The sequence below is a fragment of the Littorina saxatilis genome, linkage group LG17 (assembly GCF_037325665.1).
Source record: "Littorina saxatilis isolate snail1 linkage group LG17, US_GU_Lsax_2.0, whole genome shotgun sequence".
In the NCBI taxonomy this organism is placed as follows: domain Eukaryota; kingdom Metazoa; phylum Mollusca; class Gastropoda; order Littorinimorpha; family Littorinidae; genus Littorina; species Littorina saxatilis.
Genome location: NC_090261.1, coordinates 63,879,911 through 63,899,910, shown reverse-complemented (window position 1 = coordinate 63,899,910; position 20,000 = coordinate 63,879,911). Strand labels below are relative to the sequence as shown.

General features: G+C 40.7%; 2 protein-coding genes across 7 annotated transcripts in view; one reads left to right on the top strand and one right to left on the bottom strand.

Moving 5' to 3' along the window:
- The window catches only part of LOC138952106 (fibropellin-1-like), a 75,026-nt gene that overhangs the window by 34,823 nt on the left and 20,203 nt on the right, over window positions 1-20,000 (bottom strand). The window lies entirely within an intron of this gene.
- Window positions 14,032-15,195, top strand: LOC138952597 (formyl peptide receptor-related sequence 6-like). Its single transcript, XM_070324289.1, has one exon. It carries the CDS (start codon window positions 14,032-14,034, stop codon window positions 15,193-15,195), a length of 1,164 nt encoding a protein of 387 aa, XP_070180390.1.

The following is a 20,000-nucleotide window of genomic DNA, read 5'->3' as shown; positions in this document are numbered from 1 at the left end:
ATCGGCAAGCACGCTATGTCGTGCATTCCGGACGCGTGTACTGGAGTGACTGACAGGGGCTAGTCTGGACTTGACTGCGCCTGAACTGATGCGTTGTTTCATCGAACACTGTATAAAGTCTATTGACAGTTAAAAAGAGAAGTACGCCTTCTTTTGGTTTAAATACATATCTAACAGTCCGAATTGCAATAGAAAGGGCAAGATGAAGAAACACAAAAGCACGAGGCTCAAATAAGTGCTACCAAAATTAAACAGAAACGTCTCTGGCGAACGTTTTAAACAGTATAAGACAGTATAAGCATAATAGTATGTATACAGTCACGCAGTCCTTCTGTTTTACTGTCCGAACTCAGATAACGGATGTTTTAGAGTCAAATGAGCTGAATCTGTGCGTATGCCTTCAAAGATGGCTTCACACGATTGTAACTAAAACTTATATTATCCCGCCAGGCACTCCTTTCAATACTTTTCTTCATATACCACCAATAGTATTATGCTTTTAGATATCGTTGTTAAATGATGTATTTTGATGCTGTTACCGCTGTCTGTCTCTGTGCTGCTGCTGTCTGCAGGTTATCTAACTCACTGGGCACGACTGTTTCGCTAATAATAATAATAATAATGGACATTTATTAATCGCCGTTTCTCACAAGAGCTCACGGCGATTTACATATTAATTTCTAAATGGAGCAGCAGCGTCAGTGGGCACGAGACTGTAGAGTTATGGACCCTCGTGTACAATCAGTGAGAGCCATAGTGAAACACAATATTACACATTTATGAACAACACATATTAATTACTTCACGCCATTACCTCAGTTATTCCCATAGTAGCAGAAACATTTTTTGAACATTGTCAAATATACGTCAGGGCTAATAGTCTCGGGTGCTGTTTTACTTCACAGTTACTTTTTAAGGTTGTCAATAATCGGGCGGGGATATAGCTCAGTTGGTAGCGCGCTGGATTTGTATTCAGTTGGCCGCTGTCAGCGCGAGTTCGATCCCAGGTTCGGCGGAAATTTATTTCACAGAGTCAACTTTGTGTGCAGACTCTCTTCGGTGTCCGAACCACCCCCCGTGTATACTACATTGGGTGTGCACGTTAAAGATCCCACGATTGACAAAAGGGTCTTTCCTGGCAAAATTGCTTAGGCACAGTTAATAATTGTCTACCATACCCGTGTGACTTGGAATAAGGCCGTGAAAGGTAAATATGCGCCGACATGGCTGCAATCTACTGGCCGTATAAAATTTCATCTCACACGGCATCACTGCAGAGCGCCTAGAACTGTACCCACGGAATATGCGCGATATAAGCCTCATTGATTGATTGATTGAATATCAGAATAAATATCACACACTTGAATGTTGTCCAAGAGCTTCAAGGCATAGTCACTGATGTCATTACTTCAGTTATTGTCAAGATTGTGGGTCATGAGAACTTAATTATAATATTAATAGTTTTATGATAATAATAAAATTAAACAGCAACAAAAAAATACGAAAAAAGTTATAAGTGTATAGTACTTGTCTTACATTATGATAGTCCTGATTTTGTGATAAATCGCCAATTTGCAAGTGCTCTACACAAGGCTAGATGTTATTAGAGGTCAAGGAGGTCAAATATCACGAAAAGGCGAAGCAACCAGAGCATCGGTGGCTGGCAGAGGAACCTCCCTCCGATTGGGCCACCAGAAGTAGAGGTGAAAGGAGAGGCTGGTGCAGCGGGGTGCCCGAGCCTCAGAAGGATAATTGGCGATGCAGCAAGGCCATTGATATCAGCGTGAACTTGTTATCAGCCGATGCCGTTATCGGGTTACAGCCGCAGCCCTTTCGCCGTGGCTTCGCGAGCTAGCACTGTAAGTCAGATGCTGACCACCGGTTCGCGGCGCCACAGGACCATGTTTTCAGCGTTCCTTTTCGTGTCGGGATCAAGTTACCGTGCCCTGGCCAAGAACGCTAGCATTGAAGAAGGGAGAGAAAAGTTCTACCTCCCCATCTTCGGTTTATGTAATAAACGACTAGGGCTCCTTGCATTAGGAAGTATTCGGATTCTAAATGTTTATTATTATTATCACTAGCAATACTCGTGCTCCTCACGGGATGTAACAAATGTTTTATGATTTTCATTAATCACTGATGGTGTGGATATTAAAGTGTCTATGCGAATCCATCCCATGATCAATTGCTAGTATTGTTGCAATGGTCGACTTATCTTGTCTGAATCATGACTGATTTATTATTGTATTCATAGCTTCAAAGCGATGGTGATTGGAGTAGATTAGCTCCCCTGATCCCCTTATTTAACTATCAGTCATATGATAACCACACATATGATGGTAAAATCCCTTATAACTTCGGAACCAGCCAACCATTTTTTTAAATGAAATTAAACATGAAGACGCAGGCCATTAGTCCCTTCATGAATTCAAAAGAGAAAAAAATCAACTCGATTTTCTGCGAAAACCATTTCGCTGTGATTTTGTAATTTGTAACTGCTATTTTGTAGACCCTTCCTCGGAGTATGTAATAAAAAAGGTTTCATTGAAATATTCCCAGAACTTTGGGAGATATGGATGTTTATGCATTGGAGAATCAAACACTAAAACCCTTATAACTTTGGAACCAGCCAACCATGTTTTATGAAATTGAACATGAAGGCGCAGCACATTAGTCCCTTCAACTTAAAAAAAAATTAACTCGAATTTGTGAAACATTTCTCGCTGTGACTTGGTATTTTGTACTGCTATTTTGTAGACCCTTCCTCAGAGTATGTAATGAAAAAAGTTTCATTGAAATATTCCCAGAACTTTGGGAGATATGGCTGATTATGTATTTTGACCATCGGGCCCCGTAATGACCTTGACCTTTGACATATCCAATATAAATGTTGCACACAATAGGCTATCGTGTGTCTACATCTACCTACAAAGTTTGGTTGAAAAATACTTAGCGGTTCAGGATTTATCGCAGTTCCTATATTGTGACATACATACATGCATACTTACGGAATGGAACAATCGCAAACGTTCCCGCTGGATGACGAATTAAATTATAAAAACCGTATCAGTAAAATAAAATAACAATGAACAGCACACATTCCCTGAAAAGTAATGTAGCGTAGGGGAAAAGGAGAAAAAAAGTGACACCGCGTGGATTCGAATCGAACGTACGTGATTAGAACATGATGAAGCAAGAGTGTCCTAACCAACTGGCCTACAAATAATTTGCAAAAGTTTCAGGGAAAAATACAGCTATGACATTACAAAAACCATAGGCAATGGATGTTCCGTTTGCCATTCCAATAAGTAACAACGATAACAACTTGATAGGTTTGAGAGTAAACTTGATTTGACATGATACTGTGTTGTCTAAAGTGTTTATTGGATTCTCGGGCAGTTTTATCCCGGACGGCTGCATGTCGAGTTTCAGGGGTGCCTAAGGGCTTCCGGCGGTAGGTAAAAATATTTAATGTTCAAATAAACCCACTTAATTAAAAAATAAACACATTAGACCCAGCCAGTCCTGATCGAGGTGGCCTCCACTATGCCCATGCAAAAGGAATAACGTGAAAGTTGCCCAGTACCACAGAAATTAGCAATTTCGTGTGACTGAGGCTACCAGTACCTGTATTAATATATGAATTATAATTGGCAACGGTAAGCGATTTCACACAGATTAGCGCGGGACAAATTTTGACAGAATTTTTTTTATTATAACTGCAATGTTCTTCTCCCCCCCCCCCCCCCCAAAAAAAAAAAAAAAAAAAAAAACAACGCAACACCTCCTCCCTCCCCAACCCCTAAGAAGAACAGGTCCGACAAACCCCTGCGTCACCCAGTAAGCTTTTTTTTTTTTAAATTAACGACGCCAATGGAATTCGATCTCCTGCCTCGGACACTTTCGTTTTGTCACGTTAGGAGAGCAATTTACCAACTTATCTATTTTGCGTCTTGACAGTTCGCGTGAGTGATATTTTAGTGACTTTTGTGACATATAGACTGACCGGAACAAACGCAAACGTCCACCCTCTGGGTGACGAACAACAACACATTTGCATTCAAACGAAGTAGTTTGTTGATCATAGTGCAATTATCCCGTTTGACTTGTGTCTGTTCTCAATATGACTAACATATATATGTACTCATTTCTCCCAAATGGGTAAAGCTATTGAAACTCACTTTGGCTATGAGCTCGAGGTCCATGGGAATAAACGCTCATATTATGTCCTGCGGATTGATGACCCTGATGTCACTCAAAATTATCCCGCCATGAAATGCTATTAATTTTCGTATACATGTACTCAATTGTCTAACCGGCACGGTTGGCCTAATGGTAAGGCGTCCGGTTGGCCTAGTGGTAAGGCGCCTAGTGGTGGGTTCGAACCCCGGCCGGGTCATACCTAAGACTTTAAAATTGGCAATCTAGTGGCTGCTCCGCCTGGCGTCTGGCATTATGGGGTTAGTGCTAGGGCTGGTTGGTCCGGTGTCAGAATAATGTGACTGGGTGATACATGAAGCATGTGCTGCGACTTGTGTCTTGTGTGTGGCGCACGTTATATGTCAAAGCAGCACCGCCCTGATATGGCCCTTCGTGGTCGGCTGGGCGTTAAGCAAACAAACAAACAAACAAACTCAATTGTCTCCAGTAAGGACACAGTTATTTTCTCCGAATTTAAGGCCCCAGTTTGTGGTGATTGATATTGATTTGCTCTGTAGTTTGATGATCCTAGTGCCAACATTATCCCGTCAGGCATTGTTTAAATGTTTTCGTTTGCACCCACTTTTCTCCAAAACTGATAAAACTGTTGACACCACTATTAGGAAGCATGCTCATCGGAGTCGATGCCGAGAAGCTCTGAACTTTGGTGACCCTAGGTACCATATTATCCGGCCATGAAGGGTTTTAATATACTGCTGACCATACACCCGTTAGGGTCCATATGTTCTATCAGCCCCAGATACTTTACTTGATTTTTGCTTTCGGTCCAGCCGACTCTTTTGAGCCATATCAGGACCAATCAGCCCGAGACGAAGACTTTAAATAATAAAACAACAACAACAGCACGAGATGATAAACGGAAAGTATTAGGATCATTATGGTCACTTGTTAATTATTATTTTGTTACCCCTTTATCACATGCCGGCTATTGATACATGCCATATCATTATTTTTGTTATCAAAACGAATACGTTGTGTGTGTGTATTGTTAGGAAAACTCCAATCTTTTAGATTAGTTAACAATGTATCAAGAAAAATCACATATTTGAGCGAGTTTCTAGGTGACCCTCTTCGTGATTAGGGACCTAATGTACATCCTATTTGATCTTCCATGAATGGGTTCGGTTGATATTTGAATTTTCTGTAAAAGGGGTCGCTCAGATAATCGTCAAAATGTAACTGACAAGTCCAGTGGCTAACGAAGGAAAGCACCGATCACCATCAAGACTAAATCACTACCAGATGTCAGTAGGAATGTTGGTAACTGATCCACTGACCGCTATCATATGTTACTACTCGCGTACATTCCGTAGAGTACCTAGAGACCAATCTAGAGCATAAATGTATTTCATTCCCTCTGCTAGAACTGACTGGGCTTGCTAATATAAGCAAGCGTTAGTTTGTAACACATTCCCTGGCCCGTCCCAAGAGAATATGAAAGATATATATATGCTACACGGAAGCGTTGTATAGACCGAAACAGTTCAAAATAATGATACTGGATTCAGACTTCAAAATTATTGTTTTCATATTAGGCCTACGAACAATAACTTACATGTTAAGAGAAATAATACATGTATCGAGAGATATTGCTTTTATTCTAGGCTACATCTCTTATGGAGGCATCTTACACACTCTCTCTCTTTCTTCACCCTCCCATCTCTCTCTCTCTCTCCTTCTCTTCCCCTCTATCTCTCTAATATTGACAACACCCCTCATATGATCACTCAACCTCTCCCCATCGCCCTCTGTCTCTCACCTTCTTACACACACTCTCTCTTTTCCCAACTCTCCTCTCTCTCCATCTCTCTCTCTTCAATAATGACACCCCCCATATATCACTCTACTTATCCTCCACTCTCGAATCTCCAAACATTCGGTTAAACGTGATTAACTGGTATCGTACCCCTATGACAGATAATATTCCCTATTCTCTGCATTCTCTGCTTGCTGCATTACGTTAAAGTTTGTAATGCTCTTTTTTTTCAAGCCACATTTCACGTCAACCAACTTTCATCAAGACGTTATTTAAAGCGTCATTGTAGAAATGACATTCGGAAATATTAGGGGAATCCCTGTCATAACATTTTTTTCTATTTGTTTCCCATCAGGCATTTTTTGTTTTAATCACAAGTAATATAATACAGACACACAAAGAGAGACACCTACAGTGACAGCCGCTCTATCATGCTAGGACTGGTGTCAGTATACTGTGACTATACGAGGATGTCAATCAATCAATCAATATGAGGCTTATATCGCGCGTATTCCGTGGGTACAGCTCTAAGCGCAGGGATTTATTTATTTTAATTTTATTTTATGCAATTTATATCGCGCACATATTCAAGGCGCAGGGATATATTTATGCCGTGTGAGATGGAATTTTTTTTACACAATACATCACGCATTCACATCGGCCAGCAGATCGCAGCCATTTCGGCGCATATCCTACTTTTCACGGCCTATTATTCCAAGTCACACGGGTATTTTGGTGGACATTTTTATCTATGCCTATTCAATTTTGCCAGGAAAGACCCTTTTGTCAATCGTGGGATCTTTAACGTGCACACCCCAGTGTAGTGTACACGAAGGGACCTCGGTTTTTCGTCTCATCCGAAAGACTAGCACTTGAACCCACCACCTATTAGGTTAGGAAAGGGGGGAGAAAATTGCTAACGCCCTGACCCAGGGTCGAACTCGCAACCTCTCGCTTCCGCAAGTGCGTTACCACTCGGCCACCCAGTCCGATGTAAGCCTCTGCGATTTCAATCTCAGTGTGGCAGTACATTAATCTGCTGACCATAAACAAGGAATGCGTCCAGCTGTCTCTCTAGCTCTCCAGTAGGTTTCTCAGCGGGCTACCTGCTTGACGACGTTCTAATTGATGGCACGCGAACCGTGTAATGTATAGCCACTGCGCGAGTCGAACCGCTCTACGACTAGCTGCTCCTTTCCACGGCCCCCCACCCCCACGCATCCCTCTCTCTCGCCCTTCCTCTCTCCTCCCTCCCTCTCTCCCCCTCCCTCTCTCCCCCCTCCCTCTCTCTCCCCCTCCTTCTTTCTCTCCCTTCCTCTCTCTTTAACCTTAATTGTCAATCCGTTTTTCATTGCTAAATTCATACGGATAAATAAAAGCTTGATGATTAGCAAGAATCACCTCTGATTTGTTATTTGCACTGTCACTGAAGACTAGACCGTCAGTGAAACTTAATACAGTTCGCCACCTGTTTACCTCTTTTTATATTTTAATCCAGACAGCATTATCCACCACCACCCATTATATAAACATTCTATTTTGTGTAGTCCCGATATCAATGTTGCAAACCTTTTGATGCAGCTTTTAATAATATAAGAGATTTGATTTATACGTATTCCCTGTTTCACTCAATGAATATATATATTCCCTAAAATATCCAGGTAATATACATATTTCCTGGAATTTGGATGCCATTTTTAGACGTATTCCCTGACTTATATTTAGCATTCAAAAGGAGACACTTTGATGGAGTTAAAAATCTCTCTCTCTCTCTCTCTCTCTCTCTCTCTCTCTCTCTCTCTCTCTCTCTCTCTCTCTCTCTCTCTCTCTTATGCTTACAAATATAACAACAATTGCATAACAATAAAATTTACAACACAAAATTACACTGTTTGCACCAATGAAGTGAGAAAAAATGACTTTTATATCAGCAAAATCAACAAGCCGTAATAACTCTAGTTGGCGGGATATATTTTGTTTGTTTGTTTGGTTGGTTGTTTGCTTAACGCCCAGCCGACCACGAAGGGCCATATCAGGGCGGTGCTGCTTTGACATTTAACGTGCGCCACACACAAGACAGAAGTCGCAGCACAGGCTTCATGTCTCACCCAGTCACATTATTCTGACACCGGACCAACCAGTCCTAGCACTAACCCCATAATGCCAGACGCCAGGCGGAGCAGCCACTAGATTGCCAATTTTAAAGTCTTAGGTATCCCTGCCGGGGTTCGAACCCACGACCTCCCGCTCACTGGGCGGACGCCTTACCACTAGGTCACCGTGTTGCGGTTTGGCGGGATATAGTGATCCTTACATCGTTCGAAAAAAAACCCAATAAAGCTACCCTTTCAAACCATGTTTTTTTTGCTTATTTGCTATTGTATTTGGTTGTAATATGTTATATAGAATTGTGCATGTGAAGGGATATTATATTTTTTAAATATGGAAAAAGTGAAAACAAATTTAAAATTTATGGACAGATTAAATGGTTTAAACAAAGTTTTATTCAGGATTTCTTCGCATGAACAGTTCAAAACACACAACTAGGACACGCACTCAAGCAAATGCTTATATCACGTGACCAGATTAATTGATGAAAATGGCTCTCAATAACGACGCAAAAAGGAATTTTACAGGAGCAAGTGAGATTTTACAATAACGTGTTTGATAAAAATGGGAATTTTGTTGAGGAGGATGCTGAAAGTAAAGTTCTTAATTTAAATATTCCTCAGTTAAATGACGAACGAAAATATGTTTTGGAAACTGATTTTAATAATAATAATAATAATGGACATTTATTAATCGCCCCTTCTCACAAGAGCTCACGGCGATTTACATATTAATTTCTGCCGTGTGAGATGGATTGTTTTACACAATACATCACGGATTCACATCGGCCAGTAAATCTCAAGCCATTACGGCGAATATTTACTTTTTACGGCCTGTTATTCCAAGTCACACGGGTCATTTTTATCTATGCCTATACAATTTTGCCAGGAAAGACCTTTTTGTCAATCGTGGGATCTTTAACGTGCACACCCCAATGCACACCCCAATACCGTGTTAGAAATCGGCAGGGCGCTGTCTTTATTAAAAAATGGTTCGTCACCAGGTTTAGACGGATTGACTACAAGTTTCATGAATTTTGTTTGGCCTAAAGTAAAAATGATGGTGGTTAATTCCCTTCAAAGTGCATTTAGAGTCGGTGAATTGTCAGATACTCAGAAAAGAGCAGTTATCACGTTGATCCATAAGGGTAAAGATTTGCCGAGAGATAGCCTTAAGAATTGGAGACCCTATATCTGTAACCAATACAGATTATAAAATGCTGGCAAAATGTTTATCGCAGCGCTTATCTGGTGTTATTTCTGACCTCGTGCCAGAAGATCAGACAGGATTTATTAAGGGAAGAAAGGCAAGTAACTTGATTAGATTAATTGATGATGTCATTAATTACGCTAATGAAAGAAATCAAGCAGGTAATATATTACTTGCCCTTGACTACGCCCGAGCCTACGATTCCATCTCAAAAGACTATGTGGTCTGGTCCTTTAAAAAAATTGGTTTTGGCGAAAATTTGTTAAATGGATTACAGTTTTAATGACAAACACCACGAGCTGCATAAATTATATGGGTTGGATTTCGGAAGAAATAAGTGTGAATTCCGGAATCCGTCAGGGATGTCCCCTCTCACCTTTGGCCTTCGTGCTTGCTGTAGAATTATTAGCAATCAAAATCCGAAGTCACCCCAATATTAAAGGATTTGCCTTACCAGATGTAGGTTTTGCAGAACAAACATCGCGTATCTTGAAACTGGCTATGTACGCCGATGACATAACTGTTTTACTTCAAGATAAAAACGACATGGAAACGGTTTTGAAAATCATTGATGATTTCTCCAATATATCTCGCTTAAAATTAAATAAAAGTAAAACGGAAGCAATGTGGTTGGGATCGCGTAAAAACTGTCAAGAGAAATATTGCGATATTAAATGGAATACCCAGGTTAAAATCATGGGAATTAGTCAGTTTTAAAAAGGACATCCCGGCCTCTGAAATTATGGAAAATTGGTCCAAAAGACTTGAAAAAGTTGAATAAATCATTTGCAGATAGTCAAGAAGAAATTTAAGTATAAGCGGCAAATTATGTATTATTAAGTCCTTCTTAGTTTCACAATTTGTTTACGTTATGCAGGCGCTTCTTGCCCCTGTTAAAGTTCTCGATAAGTTGAATACTATTTTGTTCAGGTTTCTCTGGAAAAGAAAGTATTCAAATACAAAAGCCGAAATGTATTGTGTAATGTGGTGGAAGAAGGTGGTATTAACATGATAAACGTCCACGATATGCAGACTTCTTTATTACTCACATGGGCAGCAAAACTTCAACAACAAAAACATGAACCGTGAACAACGATTCCATTAAGTCTTTATCAGGTATGAAGAAATTTACTTTGTTTTAAAGCCACAACACCACTAAAACTGTTCCAAGGTATTGAATGCATTCGATCAAACTTTTGGACAGAAGTTCTCTTAAAATGAATCCATAATAAAGCATTGATTTATGAGAGAGAAGATCGCTTTGGCGATCAATGTTTGTGGAACAATATAAAAGTGGTTTATAAAAATAAAAGCTTATATTTAAAAAAAAATGGATAGAAGCGCACTTAGATACGGTGAAAGATATTTGGGTTAACGGAGATATGATTCCTTTTAACCAGCTGTGCACAAAGATAGGATACAGTCCCTCTAGACTTTTTTAGTACGGCGCAAAGACTGCTGTGCGAGCGCTTGCACTTCACAAAAACACAGCCAGCCCGCGAGCAGGCGAACACAATAATGACCTTGACACACGGAACCCTGTGATCATTAACCCCTCCGCGAGAAAGTTTCGCATGCTGATAGTCCAGTCCAAAGCGAGCGAGCATTGCGCTGTTACATTTTGGTTACATAAATATCAGGTTAAACTAGATCACAATTATTGGCTGTTAGCAAGCAAATGTACAAAAGAAGAAAGATTGCGATTGTTACGATGGAAAATATTACATAATATTTATCCCACGAATATATTATTAAAAAAAATGAAAATTAGAGAAACAAAATTATGTACATTTTGTAAACACATTGATTATGTTGAACACTTTTTTGGGCAATGTGAGAAGTTGACGAGCTTTTGGGAAAATGTTGTCCATTATATTTTTAGGAATACAGGATCAAATGTGCACCTCTCAGAACACGATGTCTTGTTTGGTTATCAACCTAGTAATATATGCCAAAATAATAAGGTACTTAATCACATTATTTTGATTGCAAAAATGTGTATTAGTAAATATAAGTATGGTGATAGATACGATTTGAATAGTATATTGGAAAATGAAATGTACATTGGAAGTATGTGAGTAATGTATAAGTCGAGATGAGGTGAAGTGATATATGACGTTTGTGAATATTATGAGGGGGGTGGGAGGGAGCGGATGGACAAGAATAAGGAAAAAAAAGGAGAACAAAAAGTAACCATGTATGGCTCCTCAAGTGCTTTTTGTATAAACAACCATGCAAACCACGAAAAAAGAGAGAAAAAAAACCACAGGTTTTCTCCAATTTAAAAAACAAACAAAAAAACAAGTCGCTTAAGGCGAAATTACTACATTTAGTCAAGCTGTGGAACTCACAGAACGTACTGCATTTTTTTTTACAGTGACCGTAGTCCGCCGCTCGCGCAAAACGCAGTGAAACTGACGAGACTGTTTAGCGCGGTGGTGGTTTCGCTGTGCTGCATAGCACGCTTTTCTGTACCTCTCTTCGTTTTAACTTTCTGAGCGTGTTTTTAATCCAAACATATCATATCTATATGATTTGGAATCAGGAACCGACAAGGAATAAGATGAAATTGTTTTTAATCGATTTCGGAAATTTGATTTTGATCATAATTTTTATATTTTTAATTTTGAGAGCTTGTTTTTAATCCGAATATAACATATTTATATGTTTTTGGAATCAGAAAATAATGAAGAATAAGATGAATGTAAATTTCGATCGTTTAAACTTTATAAAAAAAAAATTAATTACAATTTTCTGATTTTTAATGACCAAAGTCATTAATTAATTTTTAAGCCACCAAGCTGAAATACAATACTGAAGTCCGGCCTTTGTCGAAGATTGCTTGGCCAAAATTTCAATCAATTTGATTGAAAAATGAGGGTGTGACAGTGCCGTCTCAACGTTTACAAAAAGCCGGATATGACGTCATCAAAGACATTTATCGAACAAAGAAAAAAACGTCCGGGGATATCATACCCAGGAACTCTCATGTAAAATTTCATAAAGATCGGTCCAGTAGTTTACTCTGAATCGCTCTACACACGCGCACGCACACCGGCACAGACAAAACTTGACTAAATGTAAAGAGAGAGAGAGAGAGAGAGAGAGAGAGAGAGAGAGAGAGAGAGAGAGAGAGAGAGAGAGAGAGAGAGAGAGAGAGAGAGAGAGAGAGAGAGAGAGAGAGAGAGAGAGAGAGAGAGAGAGAGAGAGAGAGAGAGAGAGAGAGAGAGAGAGAGAGAGAGAGAGAGAGAGATGATAATGATGATGATGGAACTTTATTTTTCAAGGATAGAGGTTTAAGGTGACGCCTTTTCTTACAACCGGTCCTTACTTCTAATACAAATGTCTAATAAATGATAAACAAGTAAAGCAACATGACAAATAAACAAAGTAAACGAACGAACCAGCAAACAATCGACAAGTAAGCAAACAAGCAAATAAACATAAACAACAAAATGACAAAGTAAGGAACATACAAATCAAAAGCAAAACATGCAACATATTAATTGAGGTTATACATGTAAAGTGATCGACGGTTAAAGTTCCATCCTCACCTATTCACACTTTACTGACACTATACACAACCATCAGTGTGTATAGGAAACAGGTACTTAACGCCTTCGTCCGTACGGGTTACACACTGTGTATAGCCAAACGGTACCTAATGTGGATTTCGTACGTACAGAAGTCACACAGATCCGTCTGCGTATGACCGGTACCTAAGGTGCTCCTCGTCCGTATGTGTGTGTGTATGTGTGTGTGTGTTTGTGCGTGTGTGTGTGCATGCATGTGTGTGCTTGTGTCTGTATGTGTGCGCGCGCGCTTGTGTGTGTGTGTGTGTGTGTGTGTGTGTGTGTGTGTGTGTGTGTGTGTGTGTGTGTGTGTGTCTGAGATAGTCTATATGTGCATTGACAAGTAAAATAATTATCCGATGATGTTTGTTTGTGTGTATGAGTGTGTGTGTGTGTGTGTGTGTGTGTGTGTGTGTGTGTGTGTGTGTGTGTGGTGTGTGTGTGTGTCTGAGACTGATAGTCTATTTGTGCATTGACAAGTAAAATAATTATCCGATGATGTTCGTGTGTGTGTGTGTGTGTGTGTGTGTGTGTGTGTGTGTGTGTGTGTGTGTGTGTGTGTGTGTGTATGTGTGTGTATGTGTGTGTTAGTCTGTGTGCGTGTGTTAGTCTGCGTGCATGTGCGTGCATGCGTGCGTGCGTGAAAGTATGTTGGTGTGCGTGTTCGTGTGTGCCTCAGTCTATGTGTGCGTCTCTCTGTGGTTGAATTGTATCCACTTATTTATGCAAACGTCACTTGGAACAATTGCGCGTGTCGATCTTCTAATCTCTGTAATGAATTAAACAAATAACATCATGTTTACAGACATCGTTAAACTAAATGGATTAGCGCTAATGGCGACGTGCATCAAGGCAGCCTCTTTTTCTGCAAATGAAATAATCGGCACTTGAGATAGATGCCAAGAGTATAAAAGACACTTTCGTAGAAGAAAATCATTTATATCGCACAATTAGAAAATGTTGATCTTAGTAAGACAGATTCTGACATCAAGAACATGTGTTGAAACGTCAAGTGTGGCAGTTAGAGTGACCAGCGCAGAGGCTGCATGCGCTCCAGTCCCAAGCACTGACTTGAAGTGGTGTCTATGAGCTCTTACCCACAACCAAGAACGACTTTAAACTGGCCGACTCGCATGTTAGAGACTTGTTAGTACCCACCAGGAGATGTCAGTCAGTTCAACACTCAGTGGATTTTCAGACAACCTATTTCCCAACGCCACTGCAGCGAGGTCTGTTCCCGCGGGCTGTTCCGTCATCTCGTCTGACAACACGAGCTTTGTACCCTGGGATCATCCAGACACCATGGTCAGCCACGAGGCAGAAGACATGACACTCAGAATCAAATGTGCCGTCATCTTGCCGCTCCTTTTTCTGATTGGTGGGCCAGGCAACGTCATCAACATGGCGGTGTTCTACAAACAGGGCCTCCGGGAACGGGTCAACCTGTGTCTCTTCGCCCTGTCTCTCGCGGACTGGCTGTACCTGCTGCAGGCCATCTTTTACTTCGGTGACCAGATCCCGCTGTTGCTGACCACTGGGGGACGGTACGGCGTCATGACCATTACCATGACCAACTACAACCTGGTCGGCTTGTTCGGCTTCACCTGGGTCTCTCAGGTCATCTCTGCCATCATAGCCAGCGAGCGGTGTCTGTGTGTGCTGAGTCCCTTGAGTTCCCAACGGCTGATCAAAACCAGGACCATGGCTGTCGTGCTTAGCTCTGTGTTCGTGGTGATTGTGGGGCTGTACTTCGTGGTTGCCGCGCGGTACCGCCTGGGCTGTGTGTACGACCCAGGTTCCGGGAAATCCCTCGTGGCTGCAGTGGACAGCGAGTTTTACACTCAGCACTCAGCTTTGATCAACTATCTCGACGGCTTTCTTTTCGGGGCCGGCATCCCTGTGCTGGTGATGGTGGTGGTGACGACAACGACAACGATCACGGCGACGAAAATACGCCAGGCCGCCAGGTGGCGTGCAGAGAGCTCAGCGAGTGACGCAGTGAGGACCATCTCTCCCCGTGACGTGGCGCTGACCAAAATGTTGATCGGCACCTCCCTGCTCTTCATGGTGTGTGTCTTTCCCATCGCTCTCTTTCGCTGTGTCTGTCTCTTCCTGCCCGAGATCAACCCGGGCCGGCGTCACCAAAATCTGTACTTTACGTGTCTGTGGATTCTAGACGTTCTCACCTATACCAACTCTACCTTCAATATCTTCGTCTACTACACCATGGGATCTCGCTTCAGAAGAACATTCTGGGAACTCTTTAGGAGACAGAAAACGAAGAAAGCTCCATCGTTGCCAACTATTGATTTGGAAATATCGAAGTAAGCATCTGATACCAAACCTGTCTGACCCTGTAGGTCTGCATAACCAGGTGCACACTGACACAGGTAGCCGTTGACCTGATCTACACATGCAGCACCGTTCTGACAGGAGGCACTCACACTCTGAGTGAACCAGCACCGCTGTGTAGAGTGGTGGTGGAAATGATGCTAAAAATAGCATAGCCTGCCTGCAACCAAGGAGGCCCTGGCCTTATGTTGCCTCATGCATCCGAAAATATATAAATTTTGCGTATCTGACTGAAAACTGTAGCTCAAAAACGAAGACAAACATTACATTGCCACTTTCCCTTTTTTTAAACAAGACACATTATATTCTTTTTGTTCCTTATCGTTTTCTGATTCAAAAAAATAAATAGATGTATTGTGTTTGAGGTTGCAAGTATGCTCAATATCAAGACTTTCGTTGACAGGAAATGATGCTTATAACCTTGACATGATGGCACTGTTGTCACAAGCGGCTTTAAGTATAATAATAATAATAAGTATAAGTATAGTGTACACTACATTGGGGTGTGCACGTTAAAGATCCCACGATTGACAAAAGGGTCTTTCCTGGCAAAATTGAATAGGCATAAATAAAAATGTCCACCAAATACCCGTGTGACTTGGAATAATAGGCCGTGAAAGGTGAATGCTCGCCCTAATAGGCTTGAGGTTTGCTGGCCGATGTGAATGCGTGATATATTGTGTAAAAAATTCCATCTCACACGGCATAAATAAATCCCTGCGCCTTGAATCCGTGGTTGAGATATGTGCGCGATATAAATTGCATAAAATAAAATAAAATAAATAAATAAATAATATGCATGTATCTATCTTTGGAAAAGGTGCCGCTGTTGAGTGTCTGTTCTTTGTATTTTACCTGTCACAGGTAGGCAGCGTGTTGTCTTCGGGGCACACGTGGTTATGTACTTTCACAGGTATTTTGTAACTGGGGTTAGTTCAGAGCTGACTTCAGTCTTGTAGCTTGTCTTTTTGTCATTCGTATCATTGCCTGTGGTCGAGGAAAGAAGGCTTGCGTTCCAAGTCGAATCCGTTCTTAATTCAACGTAGGCTTGCTTGCATAGAGCAAACATCGGGGACCTGTTACCAACGGCAGGGAATATTGTACTGCTAATTCATTGCAACCAGGATGTGGTTGCTCTAACCGCACCAAGTCATTCCTAAAGTGTAACCTTTTTTGTCATGATACCCCTAAAAAATGACGCAAAAAGTCCCGTTATTGACCGCTCTTGCGATCGACACCTGCATCAGTAGGAATAGCATAGCACACGAAATACGCAAGGTAGCAAAACAAAACAATCTGTTCAGGGTGATCATTGGTTTGATGTTCTTCTCGAATGTCAAAGTTGCAAAGTTTAGCCTATTGTGATTGTTTTTCGATTTTTCATTCGGCCCTTCCGTTTTTGTCTAGTCGATTTTGAGGGTACCCTTACTTGAGGGGCGGTCACGTGATCCCTGTACAAGAAATATTTAATCCAATAGGCGATCCTGAAGGTGAAGTGAACGGCCTTAACTGGCATATAAAGTTTTAATGAAATTACACGGGAATTAATGCTTTAATTTGGGTTTGAAATCTGTTGCAATATTTGTTGGCCAAGTTTAGTTTCAGTTTTAGATAAACTTCTGCTATAAAGTAGCTTCCTGTACAATGAGCAAGGGTAGGACCATTCCCGTTTTTGGTCGACATATTTGCGTGACACGCAAGTTTAATTTACCTATAAAAATTAGATTAAACATTTTTGTTCCAATGCAGTTCTTACACTGCTTCATAGATGCAATCGAAGTTGACTTTTAGTCATCTCAAATTAAGCGACCCCCAAAATGGGACCAGCAGGAAAGAAGAACCCACATATGCACTTGAGGACCCGACGGCTCTACTAGCCCGGCATAGATGTGACGTCATCGATAGTTTCCTTGGCTTCACACGACGGCATCATTGACCCAGACGATTCTGGTTCTGAACCGAGCGAGAGTGTGAGTTGTGGGAGATGATTTAAAGCAAGATAGTTTGTTTGTTGTTGGGTTGTTTTGCTGTTGTTTTTGTCGTTGTTGTTGCTGATGTTATTGTGAGGGGGACGTGTATGATTAGTTAGAGAGTTGTGTGTATTTGTATTGTCTGCATATATATGATTTTTGTAAGAAACGTTCTCAATTTATTGTCCATGTCAACTTTTGCTTTGTAGTTTGAAAGAGCAAGGTCGTGATCGAGTCGTGGATGATAGACTGCTTACGTTGTGTATGTATGTATGCGTGACAACTGTACAGCTCACTGTTCGATTAGAGCACGTCATATCTATCAACTCTTGAACACGAAAATGATGTCATATTAATCGGTGAGATAGCATGACATCATCATGCGACAATCGCGTTCACCTCATATCAACACAAACACAATTTTGGCGGTCATGAGCTCGAATCGCTTAACTCGCAAGAACAATTTAAGAAAGAAAAAGTTAAACTAGTAATTCTTGTTATATAATCATTGTAATTAATTTCAAAGGTTTGAGGGATGTATTGAAGATCGAATTTATCAGAGGGTTGTATAATTATCGATTTTCCAGAATTATTCATTCTATTTTAATTAACGTCGGCTTTTGTGGAAATCTGATGAATGATAGTATCACCGCGCGTCGACTGAATGTAATTGTGGTTGCCTACTTCTACACTACCCGTCATTAAAAAGTACACAGATACATTTAGCTGTAGATCTTTGCGATGCAGCCAGTTATATTGAAACCAAGTATATGCAGGGTGGTCCAAAAAAATGTAGACAGTTTTGCGTGCCTGTCATTTCTGCTACAGGGCTCCCACCTATTCTTTTTCACCTGGAATGTCTCACACAAGCACGAAAGTTTAGTAAGGCACAGTTTTTTCTTCTTTGCAACATAATTTCTGGGCGTAGTTCAATAGTTCATCACATTCTCAATCCAAGCACCTCGTCTCTGGATTACGGCTGCGACACGGACATTGAAGTTGTTGATAACTCTGTCCAAGGTCTCGAGTGGAATCCTCCTGATTTCACGAAGAATGTTCTCCTTTAGCGCTTGTATTGCCTGTGGATTGTTGTGGTAAACCCTTTCCTTCAAGTACCCCCAGAGGAAGAAATCTGGAGGAGAAAGATCTGGGGACGAGGTGCTTGGATTGAGAATGTGATGAACTATTGAACTACGCCCAGAAATGATGTTGCAAAGAAGAAACAAGTCGCGTAAGGCGAAATTACTACATTTAGTCAAGCTGTGGAACTCACAGAATGAAACTGAACGCACTGCATTTTTTCACAATGACCGTAGTCCGCCGCTAGTGCAAAAGGCAGTGAAAGTGACGAGCCTGTTCAGCGCGGTAGCGGTTGCGCTGTGCTGCATAGCACGCTTTACTGTACCTCTCTTCGTTTTAACTTTCTGAGCGTGTTTTTAATCCAAACATATCATATCTATATGTTTTTGGAATCAGGAACCGACAAGAAATCAGATGAAATTGTTTTTAAAACGATTTCGGAAATTTAATTTTAATCATAATTTTTATATTTTTAATTTTCAGAGCTTGTTTTTAAACCGAATATAACATATTTACATGTTTTTGGAATCAGAACATAATGAAGAATAAAATGAAAGTATTGTTGGATCGTTTTATAAAAAAATAATTTTAATTACAATTTTCAGATTTTTAATGACCAAAGTCATCAATTAATTTTTAAGCCTCCATGCTGAAATGCAATACCGAAGTCCGACCTTCGTCGAAGATTGCTTGGCCAAAATTTCAATCAATTTGATTGAAAAATGAAGGTGTGACAGTGCCGCCTCAACTTTTACAAAAAGCCGGATATGACGTCATAAAAGACATTTATTGAAAAAATGAAAAAAACGTCTGGGGATTTCATACCCAGGAACTTCATGTAAAATTTCATAAAGATCGGCCTAGTAGTTTAGTCTGAATCGCTCTACACAGACACACACGCACAGACACAGACACACACAGACACACACAGACACACACACACACACACACACACACACACACACACACACACACACACACACATACACCACGACCATCGTCTCTATTCCCCCTCTATGTTAAAACATTTAGTCAAAACTTGACAAAATGTAAAAACTGTGCCTTACTAAACTTTCATGCTTGTGTGAGACATTCCAGGTGAAAAAGAATAAGTGGGAGCCCTGTAGCAGAAATGACAGGCACGCAAAACTGTCTACATTTTTTTGGACCACCCTGTATATTGCCAGAAAGGTCATTCACTCCCCTACCGTATGAAATAAAGAGTTTCATTTTTCATAGATTATTGTTTGTGCAGTGTACCGGAGACCAAGGACCCCCCCCCCCCCCCCCAAAAAAAAAACTTAAAAAAAAATCTACGCGCTTGGATGGTAGAGAAATGTGAACGCAAACAGCGATAGTAAGCGTGCCAGTTCAGTCTGGTGCTCTGGACTGAGTTTTGATGTTGGAAGACCTGTTTTTCGTAAATGTTGTTTCGCGTTCACATTTCCATGCCACCCAAGCGCGTTGTTGCTTTTGTACCAAAATGGATCCCCAATTGTAATATTCATTTGTGTTGAAGTTAAACAAAATGCAGAATTTTTGCAACCATACTGTGAAAATGTATTACAGTTAAAACGTTTCTGAAAAGTTCCAGTTCGTCCCACAAACTCATCAAAACGCCATGATATTTTACACGCGTTTTTGCAATTGTGCTATCAATACTCATGCAATACAATGAGCCATTACAAAAATACAGGGTTTTTACCTACAAATCCCACAAGAAATGACGCC